Raw genomic sequence first — 12,570 nt, 5'->3', positions numbered from 1 at the left:
GTCTACTGGGCTGGGCGCTCGATTTTGCAAAATCGAATAAAGAAAACTTCACTCTATCTAAAATGAGTACAGATTGGATTACCAGAGTTTTTGTCAGTATCGACGACATTTCTCACAGTGTGATAGAGCAGAACCGCTCCATGGGACTCTCCCGGCTATGACCTTTACATTAAGGAGGTCTGGTGACTCAGCAGTTCAAACCCGCCAGCTGCTCCCTGGGAGAGAGATGAGGCCGACTGCGTCTGTAAAGGTAAGACGCTCGGGAGCCCTATGGGGGCAGTTCTGTCCTGTCCTCCAGGGTTACTTGAGTCCGAATCGGCACTACGGCGGTGGGGTAGGCTTGGGATCTTTGTGAAAGCAGATTGCCAATCAGGTCCTTTTCCCCTGGAGCTGCTGGCTGGGTTAGAACCATCAATCTTTCAGTTAGCAGGTGATCACAAACCACTTGTTACCACCCAGGTGCCTCCTCATGCTGTGGAGTGGGTTTTGGTCAAGGGTTTTCTTGGCTGTGGTCTATCCCCGGAGCAGAACACCAGGGTTTCTCCCATGGAGCCGCTGTGTGGGTTTGAACCACCAATCTTTTGGTGAGCAGTTGAGCACTTTACCATTGCACTACCCAAGCTCCTACTGACTATTCAAAACCCAAATGAAATAATAGCAATCGAAACAAACAAACACCGAGCTTACTGCCATCGAGTTGGCTCCAACTCATAGTGACACTGTATAGGGTTTCCGAGGGTGTCCATCTTTCCTGGAGCAGAAAGGCTCATCTGATGGGTTTGAACTGCTGACCTTGTAGTTAGCAGTCCAATGCTTATCCTACAGCAACACACCAGAATTATCTATATATGGACTCCTGATGTGGTGCTGCAGGTTAATGTGCTGGACCGAAAGGCCGGTTTGAACCGTAAGGTCAGTAGTTCAAGCTTACCAGCCGCTCCTCCAAAACCCTCTATGGGGTTGCTATGAGTCAGAAGCGAATCGATAGCACTTAACAACAACAAATACATATATATATATATTTGGAATGTTTCTTTTTCTTAAAGAATCTGTTTGCTGCCTCTTCTAATGAAAACCAATCGCTTTGGTGTATTTTATCCATTGAGATCATAGTCTGGGGATATTTCATCCATTAAAAACAAAACAAAACAAAACCCCACCAGCATCAAGTCAATTTGACTCAAATTAGTCACAGTTCATGGACTTCCAATGGTCTACCAAAATATTGAAGAACTGGGAAAAATATTTCATACTGTGGAATCCATGCAATAGAAAAATTGATAAATGTTTCATTCAGTGTGAACAAAACGAACAGTGCCTACTGAATCGTTAAGTTTAATAAACCTTAACGGGTTATTTAAAGTTTAATAAAATGCTAAAGGAACAGCTGGTAAGAATTCCTGAACACACGTGATGATCAGAGAAAAGTCATCATAAATCTAAAATGAGATTAGTTTGTAGCCAGTTAATTTTAAACACAAAAGAATAAAAGTATCTTCAAATCTTTCTTAGTAAGCCATTAGATTTAGTGTGGGGCTTCATGCATTGTGAGTAGATTTGGGAAGAGGCTTGGCTGATGCCGGCTTATGGCTGTGGGCACTGGTTCCTAGGAGTGCTGACCAGGACTGAGTGTCTCCCTCCATGCCATCATGTCCCTGGGACCATGCAGGGGCCAGGGGAGGTCGGGGACCACAGACACACAGAAACTGCCTTACAGCTCGGGAGCCAGAGGCACTGCCCCGCCGAGCCCCGCTGAGGCTGCTCTCATCAAACAGGGACACCTACAAGGAAAGAAGACCCATGAAGACAGACAACTGACGCTCGTGTGATCTCTCTTTGTCTCTGAGCACCCTGGAGGCCCTGGGCATGGACGCTCAGGAAGATGGACATGTGTCAAGAGCATGTCCTGAGAACCAGTCGATAAAAACATGTAGGATGGTAGTTGAGGGGAAGGTTACCAGGTAGAACACTGCGGGGTGGAACAAGGAACATGCAAGAGAGAGAGATGGGAGCGAAAGATGGATGATAGAGAAATAGATGATAAAGATACAATAGAGATAGATAGATGGAGAGACAGCAGAGAGAGAACATAGAGAGATAGATCTGTGATCAAGATGAGAGAGAGAGAGGATGGGGGTGAAGCTTTAGTTACTATCAATGGCACGCAATTTAATCTCCACCAGATTACTGGAAGCGATTATTTTGAAAAACATTCCTTGTTAAGTAGAAACATATTGACCTAGATTGTCAGGAAAGCACATCACTCAAGTAGCCTGAATTTTGTTATAACACCCTCATACTTTGTTTTAAACACACACACAAAGTCAGAAGGGCAGCATTTCCCAAAGGACAAAGTTGGGAAGGGATGGGAAGGAGGGTGGAGTGGAACTAAGAACCACAGGGAGGACATGGGATAACTTGCTGCAGGGAGGAAACTGCAGTCATTGAGATGAAAAAAAGTGTGATTTGTTGAAGGTATAATGGATGGATGATTTTGTTCGTAAAACTTCACTCTCAATTCACAATAGAAAAGTTTAAACAAAACAACAACAAATGAAACAAAATTAGTTGGATGAAAGTGACTCTGGAATAAAGTAGTCAGTGACAGTAACTACAGCTGTAATGTTTGATTATCAATCATGCTTTAAACATCGACAAGCAGGAAACAGAACATGTGATTAACTTGAAAGCCCTGTGTGGTGCATTAATCCCGAGCAATGTCAAACTGCTCACATTCCAGGGAGCCTGGAGTTCTGCTCCCCTGGAGAACGTGAAGGGTGGGGATTTCACAAAATGATATGGGCCTAATCCCAGAGTGTGCCATCGGGTGGCAATCCGGAGAATTCTTAGAGACGGTAAGTAGCAGAATGCTGAACTGAGTTTCCTGAACAAACACTGTAGAGCTGCCAATTCTTAAAGTCACATGGTCATGCAGGTCTGCGTCAGTACTGGGGCATCAAGTCAATTCCGAGTAACTGATTCGTAGGGTTTTCTGGCCTATAATCTTGATGGAGCCCTGGCACGGTAGTGGATTACCAGCTGGACTGCCACTTGTAAGGTTAGCAGTTAAAATCTACCAGCCTCTCCACAGGACAAAGATGAGGTTTTCTGCTCCCGTAAAGATTTACAGGACCCTATACAGGGTCACTAAGAGCCAGAACTGACTCCATGGCACATAACCACCACCACCACTCTTGATGGAAGCAGATTGCCTGGTCTTTCTTCCTTGGCATGGCCAGGGGGGCTGACTGCACACTGCATGTACAGACCTCACCATTGCTCTGGTCCTGCCTAACGCTCATGGGTATACACCTCCCTGGGGACCAGACAGTCTCTCACTGTGACTGGGAAGAGTCACATCACACGTGGCTGATGTGAACTGCTAGGCCCCACGGATGTGAATAAAGTCCAGTAGAAGTCGACTCCTAGAGCGGGGTGAGGAGGGAGAGAGTGCATGCAAACATGTATGCTGGTGTGTGGCACGCACACGGTGTGCGTGGTGAGTGTGGAGGGAGAGAGTGCATTCATCATGTATGCTGGTGTGTGGCACGCACTGTGTGGAGGGAGAGAGTGCATTCATCATGTATGCTGGTGGTTGGTGTGTGGCACGTACATGGTGTACGCGGGGAGTGTGGAGGGAGAGAGTGCAAACATGTATGCTGGTGTGTGGCACGCACACGGTGTGCGCGGGGAGTGTGGAGGGAGAGAGTGCATTCAAACATGTATGCTTGTGTGTGGCAGGCACAAGGTGTGCACGGGGAGTGTGGAGGGAGAGAGTGCAAACATGTATGCTGGTGTGTGGCATGCACACGGTGTGCGCGGGGAGTGTAGAGGGAGAGAGTGCATTCAAACATGTATGCTGGTGTGTGGCATGCATACGGTGTGTGCGGGGAGTGTGGAGGGAGGCGGCACATCACACACGCACCCTGTGGCTCCCGGAAGGCCAAGCCGCACTGCACAGACAGGAGGGCTAGAGAAGGAAAGCAAAGGGCAGGTTTACAAGCTTTGAAGAAACCAGCCCCACTTCAGTTTATTACGAGGGCCGGATGACTGGGCAGCTCAAGGTGCAGAGATTTCAGCTCAATGAACCGGGGCAAGTCCATGCTGATAAGGAAGGTCAATATGAAATTAAACTGCCCCGGTGTCTTTGAGACAGGACGGCGTTGCTGGAAGGGAGGGTCAGCTGTCCTGGTGACTGTACTACACCACGCTGACAGCCCACACTCCCGGGTTAGTGAGACACTTCAAACAAACAAACAAACCAACCACAACCTGCTGCCCTGGAGCCCACAGACTCATGGCCACTCCATGTGGGCCAGAGTACAACTGTGCTCCCCAGGGTTTTCAATGGCTGTGTCTTCTGACAGCAGAACACCAGGTCTTTCTTCCAAGGTACCTCTGGGTGGATTGAAACTGCACCCAGGGTTTCTAGTGAGGTGCTTAGGGGTAATCATCCACACGTGAAGGGAAGAGGAGCAGACACCGTGTGCAGGACACAGCAGGGGACAGAAGACCTGCTCAGTGGGCAGGACTGGTGCTATATAACCGCGCAGGTCTAGCCCCTACATGGGGACTTCAGTGGTAGGCTCATTGGGGTATTTGGGCTGAGGCCCCGGGTCTCACTGAACTGGGCAGGGCACAGAGTCACATGCACACGAGATGACAATTCAACCTCTAAAATGTGGCTTCACTCGCCTCTCACACCGGCTTTCCTATGTCTCAGTAAGGTTTGTGGCATCTCCAGCTATACACACAAGCCCATGGCCCAGGCTGAGCCTGGACACCAGCCCCATGAGCACAGGAAGCTGAGTGGGGCGTGTGAGCACAAGCAACAACCCAGAACACTTCTGCCAGCTTCTCCCAACAGCTCCCCGGACATGTTGGCAAGAGGAAAAGGAAAAACAACACACCAAGGAATGTCAAGTGAGGAGCAACTGCTGGCAAAGGTGGAGACTCAGGAGAGCAAGGGTTGGGACCCAAGGTGCATTGAATAATGAAAACAAAAACAATAGTTGCCATGTATTGACTTCAACTCAAGTTGACCTCACAGAGGTCCCCCCTTTCTCCTGAACCCCCCTTTCCTCTGCTAGAGCCTGAAGTGATTTGGGAAGGACTTTTTAAAAAATGGCTCAGGAAGGTCTTAGCAAATTAGTCAATGGAAACACCCCTGGGCTTTGCTTGCTCACATATAGAAAAGGTTGAATTATCCTCATAAATTAAATCAGCAATTAAAACCACATGAGGGAGGAGGGAAGTGGGAGGTGGAGGGCAGGCAGGAGACAGACCCGGTTTCCATTCTGGGTGGACAGGGGTTTGGAAGCAAGGCCACTACTGGGGAGTCCGAGGTCCGAGCAGGAGAGCCCCTGGAAACAGAAGAAGAGGGGATAGGGGAAGGGAGGGGGAGGAAGACAGAAAGGCTTAGACGCCTACTTCCCCTGAAAGGTACATCAGTATTTCAAGTTCAGACCCAAAGAGCAACTGTCGGGGAAATCCAGCCCTGGAAAGGGCCCAGCCGATGCCCTGTCCTCCAGCCCCCTGGACACTGCTCTGCTCACCTGGTCCCCTCATCCTGAGGAAGATCTACTGGTCCTTACTGATCCTTTAAGGCTCTCTTCACAGTGGTGTTGCCTGTAAGGCCACGTCAGGCAAAGTTCCTCCCTCCTTTGTATCCAGCAGTTTGACATTTCCTCACTAGACTGCATGTCCATAAGCCTGTCCTCGCTTGCTACTCCTACCTATTCCCATCTATACTTGCTTCCTAACGTTTGCTAGGTGACTAGGAACCACCTGAACTAGGACAAGCAGGCATGACCTAGTAGGGCTTTTACATAACGTGGAGGCATCTGCCTGTCAAAACGCAGCTCTTACAACGATGAGAATGCTCTCCGTGTCACTGAGGCCTCTTAGCTATTTATGGCTGCCTTAGCATACCCATGAGAACCTCTGTGTTCATTTCTAGAAGTATGCACTTGGAGAGCACCTGCTTCATCTACCTGTTTCCAGGGCCCACTCACCCTGTTTCTAGTGTCATATGACCCAACAAGCAAGGTGCAGGTGGGCTAACTTGTGTAGTGAAAATTGCACCTTTTTCCACCACAAAGATTCTGCCCCTAGGTCTGGCTGGCGTCTGTCTCTCTCTCAGCCCCCAGCACCTTCTTCCAGAATCCAAGGTTCTTTTCCAAAGCACAATTCCTGACAGTAGGCAAGGGAAGCATGGGCTAACTTGTGCTTACTGACTCATCTGTTGTGAATAATAATTCCCCACGTTTTTCAGCACATGGTACACAGTACCTCTGCCTGTTCCCATCTAAAACAGTTCCCTAATGTTTGCTGGGTAAATTGCAGCCATAGTAGTGCAATTGGCCGGACCAGTAGGGATCTGACATCATTTTGGAATATACCTGTCAAAGCGGATGCACATTCTTACACCATGGGAAGAAACTACTTTGTAGACATTTGAGTTTTGATTCTAAGTCTAGCCCATCGCCCAACAAACCTCCCACAAAGTCTTTCTGTTTTCTTCCTCCCACAAAGTCTTTCTGTTTTCAGGAGTTCACAAGGATAGGCCTTCTTCACTTTTTCTTGGGATTAATCTAACTACAATGGAGCTCTGGTAGGTAGCACAGTGGTTACGAATCGGGCTGCTAATCTCATGGTCAGCAGTTCAAAATTACCAGCTGTTCTGTGGGAGAAAGATGAGGCTTTCTGCTCCTGTGAAGATTTACAGCCTCGGAAACCCTGTGCAGGGCCACTATGCGTTGGAACCGACTCCACAACACATAACAACAACAACGACAACAACAACAATGTATCCACAAAGATACTTCCTTTCATTGGAGCTGGCTGATTATCACACTTGATATTCAAGGTAACACAGTCAAAGACGGGACACAGAGGGGCAATGAGGACTGAAGTGACTCATGTTCATTTTGCTCAGAAATCCAACAGATAATTGGATCTATCCAGGTGAAAACTTGAAAAAGAGACACGTACAAACAGAAAGAAAAGAAAAGCAAAGAAAAAATAACTGGAGCAGAATCCACACACACAAAATTGCATGCAACACAACCTGTAGTTTCGTGATGACAGAATTGGAAAGACTTAAATGCCAACCTCCCTGGATGACGGCACGGTGGAGACTCTGCTGTCGCCGCTGAAGCTGGAATTCTGAGCACCAGAGAAGAAGATAGTTGTTAAGTGGCGAGTATTCCCCCACGACTCCAAACGTACCACCCGTCTGTTCAAAATGCAGTAAATAAATAGTACGCGAGGCAAAAACCAAATCAAATGAGTACTCCGGAATGCCGATTTCAACAAGCCGGTGGGCTCTGCTATCGTACATTTCAATGCTGAGCTCCACACGCTGCCACCCCACAGTTCTAGAATGATCTGTAACCTCTAGCTGCCCACAAACTACTCCTCATCTGAATTCTCTTTGTGGTATTCTTCCTTTTCAAAACAACAACAAACATCCCACACCAGTCGCTGGGGCGTTGATTCTGATCCACGGCGGCCCCATGCGCTACTGAGAAGACGTGAGCACCACGGTGTGTTCTTGGCTGTTATCTTTACGGATGCAGATAGCAGGCCCTTCTTCTGTGACACCTCTGGGTGGGTTTGAACCACCAAGCCTTTGTGTTAGCAGTCACACACAAACCGTTTGGGCTACCCAGGGACCGTGAGTGAGTACCTTCTTAACCAAAAAAGTCAAACTCAGTACACTGCTGAGTTGATGCAGACTCCTCCTAGTGACCTATAGGATACAGAGGAGCTGCCCCATGGGGTTTCCAAGGTGGTAAATCTTTATGGAAGCAGACTGCCTGCCATCTGCCCTCCACCCCATGGACTTCCAATTCGTTGCTGAGCGCTTTAATCACCAGGCATTCTTGTTGTTAAGTGCCATTTAGTCGGTTCAGTATACTCTACATACAGTTTCTAAGGAGCAGCTGGTGGGTTAGAACAAACGACTTTATGGTTCGCAGTCCAGTGCTTATGCTACAGTGCTTTCTTAGGTAATAAAAATCCATCTCTTGCAACATTTCCAATCTCTCCATGGCCCCAGCACCCCTGTGGGACACAACTCACTCCGGAAGCTTTGAGTAGAAAGTAAAGGCCAAAGGAACATGCCCTTACCCTCCGGAAGAGAGCCCTGTCCACAGAACACAAATGACCCGTGGACCCCCCTAGTGGTGATCTTAAATATAGGCTTTCAGCCGCCAGATCCAACCAAGCACCTGGAGGCGGGAGGAGATGTGTGTGCAAGTCACAGATGAAGATATACAATGATCAAAATGCCCTAAATTCAACCATTCTCCTATAAAGGAACTTTGGGTCTTTTTAGTTCCCTTATCAAAGAAACAGATATTTCTAAACTCCTATCCTCAATTGCTCATTTTATTTATTCCTACAAACAGCTGTTTCCCACCCCAGACCATCTCGCTGCGTGCCCACCCTCACACGGGTCCTGGCATTCTCTGTTCCAGGGTCTTCTCCTAAGTGACACCGAATTCAATGCAGAGTATTGAGCTACCCAATGATTATACTTCCTGTTAACTTGGTAAGTCCATGTTTATCCAATTTCATGCTGTGGTGAACAATTTTTATAATCAGGGTCCTTTGTATTTGAATCCTAAAAGCATTACTTAAATCCTCATTAAGTCTTAAAGCACACTTTTACTGATTTAATGTAAAAACCAAGGATTCAAATACATGGGCATGTGTGCCGTCTGTTCCCACAAACGATTCAAAGCCTTGATAACCCTATACAGGGTCGCTATGAGTCGAAACTGACTCCGTGACACATTAGATGATGTCCCCTGAACTGCCTGTTAGGGACAGTCTAAAAATAAAAGGTAATGTTGGGTAGGAGTTAGACTGAAAAATGGAAGTCACTTCCACCTAAGGAGTCCTGGTGGCGCAGCGGGTTAGGTGCTGGCCACTTGACCCAGTATGCCACCTGCAAGGTCAGTGGTTCAAATGATGAGTCTTTGTGGTCAATGGCTGATTCCTCATAAAACAAAATGAGTATGTTTAAGGAGAACAGTTGTAACTAGTCAAGAAAAAAAAACCTCTGAGGCATGGTCTGGGGCTGTTGGGGTAATACAGTCGTTCCTTGCCCATCACAACAACACTGAGCCTCAGAGTTCACAATGTTGGTCATATCCCCAAATGCATGCCTGCCCCTCTTTTACCAGAGCTGGAGGACGTCAGTGCCAATGGCAAAATAAAGACTAGACAGAGCTTTCAGACCGGGAGTTTCTTGCACCACCTGGGGTACTTCGATGGCATGTCATATAGAAATGTTCACAACCCTGAATGGGAGGGAGAAGGTAAAAGCCTGATTAGCCAATTCCAGAAAGCCAGCTCTGGGCTGAGGTGGTGGGGCTGGAGGTACGCTTACGTCTTTGAAACCTGAAAATATATAGGAGTTTATGTATCACATCAAATCTTAATATATCTTTATATGATATCTGGAATCTCGGTATGACACTGTAAGATAATGCACTCCGTAAGGTAGGCAGTTCAAACTCACCAGCCACTCCTCAGAAACCCTATCCAGGGTTGCTATGAGAGCGACCCTACGTGGGGTTTTCAAGACGATCTTTCCTGGAACAGTCACTGCCTCTTTCTCCCTCGGAGCGGATAGTGGGTTTGAACTGCCGACATTGTAATTAGCAGCCCATTGCCTAACCCACAGTGCCACCAGAGCTCCTTTATGTTAATATAAATTAAGAGAAGAACTATTTTAAAGAACTAGTGAAATTTAGTACTATTTAAGAAAAACAAGGGCGCAAAAGGATGGATGAGATCTCATAGACTTCAATAGACAGAGGTCCAAGCTTCACATCAGTAAATCCCCTAAGACTGCACTCCTGCATTGCCCATCCTAATGCCCCGGGGGGCTTCCCTCCTCTCCCATGTCCGGTGTTCTTCCTTCCCTACCCCCCCCCCCCCACCGGCTCCCCTGCCTCCTCAGGAGAGCAGTCCATATACAATGGGTTCCACTGCCTTCCTTTCTGCTTTTCACCTCTGCAGGGGAACCCAGCCTCTAGTATATGCTTCTTTCAGACAAACATTAAAATTACACACGAGAGATGCGGAGAACTGTGAAAAACTTCACATTTATGCATTTTTGAAAGTGGACTACAACTCCAAACACACAAAGATAGGAAGGAGGGGGCTTCGAAATGTCTGTGGAATAATTCTATTATCTTTCAATTCCATCTCTCCAAACACTTTTTTGTCTGCAGCCCCTTAGTACATACACTCACGGCGCCCTGGTGGCACTGTGAATAAGCACTGGGTTGCTAACTATAAGGTCAGCAGTTCAAATGCACTAGCCACTCTGTGGGAGAACCGTGAGACTGTCTGTTCCCATAAAGATTTAGTCTTGGAAACCCTATATTGAGTTTTATGAGTTGGAAATGCTTTGATGGCACTGAGTTTGGGTTTAGTATATATACACAAAAAAACAAAAACAAAAACAAAAACAACCAATCTGTTGCTTCAAGTTCATTCTAAGCAGGGCCCACCTCATCTGACAGATTTTTTCCAGAAGCTGTCATCTTTACAAAAGCAGGTTGATACGTATTGTTCTCCCTTAGGGCGGCTGGTGGGTTCAAACTGCTCACCCCTTGGCTACCAGCCCGAGGCTTTCACCACGATATCACCAGGGTTCCTTTTATATACACTTGTTGCCGCGTTGGTTCTGACTCATATCAACTCTGTACATGGTTTCCAAGGAGCGGCTGGTGAATTTGAACCGCCGATTGTGTGGTTCAAACTAACCTTGCGGTCCAATGCATAATCCTACAGTGTCCACCCCAGAACCCCTTCTACACTTACGGCAACAAAATAACAAAAGAGCGACTGACTCTTCAGTGAACAAGATTTGTTTCTTTTTTCACTTAGAAATTCTGATTGCTGGTGTGGCGCTGTGGGAAAAGCGCAGGACTGCAAGGTCAGTTTGGACCACAAGGTTGGTAGTTCAAACCTACCAGCCGCTCCTCAGAAACCCTATATTTGGTCGCTATGAGTCAGAACCAACTCGAAGTCACTTAACAACAACAAAAACATTATGATTGATTTCTTACACTAAAGGCAGATGTGAGAGAGAGAGACAAAGGGCAACCCACTGAAACACAGAAAACAAACAAGCACATTTTACCAACATTTTAAAAAAAGTGTAGCAGCAACCTGCAGAAGGTTGGGCGAGGAAAAGGTACTGTACTAACCCTGCCAGATCTTCTATTCAGGGGCTGGGATCCGTACACGTCTCCATCATAACCATTTGTCTGTTGCGAAGAAGAGGAATGGAGAAAAGAAGAGAAAACATCAACACACACATGCAGACTCGTGCACAAATCAACAGGGTGGGGCACCCAGAGCAGACACAGAGTGTTCGTAGTGGAGCAGACAGCTGAAACCCAGGAAGGTGTGAACCTGCTGCTGTGGTCAGCTGCCAGGGAGCTGGTCCCCCAGGCTATACAGCAGCACGGCCCCACAAGGTTTTCTTAGCTGCCATCTTTTTCAGAAACAAATCTCCAAGTCTTTTCTTCCACATTACCGCTGGGTGGGTTTCCAACTACCAAACTTGGGTTAGCAGTGGCACACAAACTGTTTGTGCTACCAGGGACCTTGTACAAATCCCCGAGGCCCCCACACTGCCTGCAGGCTTCTCATCTGCTCCACTACAACTCGTCAGAAGACATCAGAGTCAAACAATGGAATCCATGTGGTCAATGTTACAATCTCTCCTGAGAAGCCTGAAAGCGGCTAGCCGCAGCTCCCCAGCTTTCAGTTTAGTGCCGGGGGCTGCTGGAATTGTAGCTTTCGGAAGGTTGATTACCAAGTATGGGGCGTGGGTTTTACTAATCCTGCCTCAGTCAATGACATTTTAGGTCTTGGTTTGAGGTTGACCCTGATCATCACAGTCCATTATGAACCTGAAGACTAAGGATTCAAAATCAGTTTCTATTCCATCTATGATGAAATGCAAACGCTGATCACGGAAAAAAGTTTATGGTGGGCTCTGTCTTCTACAGTATGTTCTTAGACACGTAATTTAACTAACCTAGAATTGAATGCTATTGTTGTATTATTGCTATTCATAGAATCTTCCTATTTCCTTTGTTTTTCCAAAATTAGAGCTGGGATATATTTAACGATCTGATGGACAGTCCTCCAGAAACAAAAGGGCAAAGGTCATGTGTATAAGGGGGCTTTCAAAAAGTCTGTGGAAAGATCCCCTTATCTTTCAGTTGAATAGTCCTATAAACCTTTTGAAGCCTTATATGTCTATCTGCCCTCTCTGCTCACCCCCAGCCCAAGACCCCACTAAGTCAAAGCACGAGGTTTCCCCAAACGTTCTAATAAATCTGTGTGGAAATGTCTCAGGACTCAAGATGACAGCTGTCATCATGTGTACCACAAGAGCTCGAGAAGGGAAGGAGGAATGGATGAAGAAGATGGCCCCTGGTCTGGGGTCACAGATGCGGCCAAATGCCAGCTTGTGACCAAATTCCTCGCACTTCGAATGTGTTAACAGGTGGTGCCAATCCCTGGAGAAGA

The 12,570-nt window shown here is 47.0% G+C and overlaps 1 protein-coding gene across 2 annotated transcripts in view; it reads right to left on the bottom strand.

Annotated features, from left to right (window-relative positions):
* LRRFIP1 (leucine rich repeat (in FLII) interacting protein 1) overlaps positions 1-12,570 on the bottom strand; it is a 156,031-nt gene that overhangs the window by 38,889 nt on the left and 104,572 nt on the right. The window contains exons 8-10 of one of the 2 annotated variants that reach the window (XM_006866780.1): positions 11,235-11,294; positions 3,926-3,970; positions 1,716-1,781 (exon numbers count right to left, since the gene is read on the bottom strand). The exons of the other annotated variant lie outside the window; for it this stretch is intronic. Of the exons in view, the coding sequence (XP_006866842.1) occupies positions 1,716-1,781; positions 3,926-3,970; positions 11,235-11,294 (171 nt within the window). The remainder of the gene's footprint in view (positions 1-1,715; positions 1,782-3,925; positions 3,971-11,234; positions 11,295-12,570) is intronic. 2 annotated transcript variants of the gene reach the window in all.

The sequence above is a fragment of the Chrysochloris asiatica genome, unplaced genomic scaffold, assembly GCF_000296735.1.
Source record: "Chrysochloris asiatica unplaced genomic scaffold, ChrAsi1.0 scaffold00096, whole genome shotgun sequence".
Taxonomy (NCBI): Eukaryota; Metazoa; Chordata; class Mammalia; order Afrosoricida; family Chrysochloridae; genus Chrysochloris; species Chrysochloris asiatica.
The sequence above is the reverse complement of the archived record's forward strand: the minus strand, read 5'-3'. Positions and strand labels throughout refer to the sequence as shown.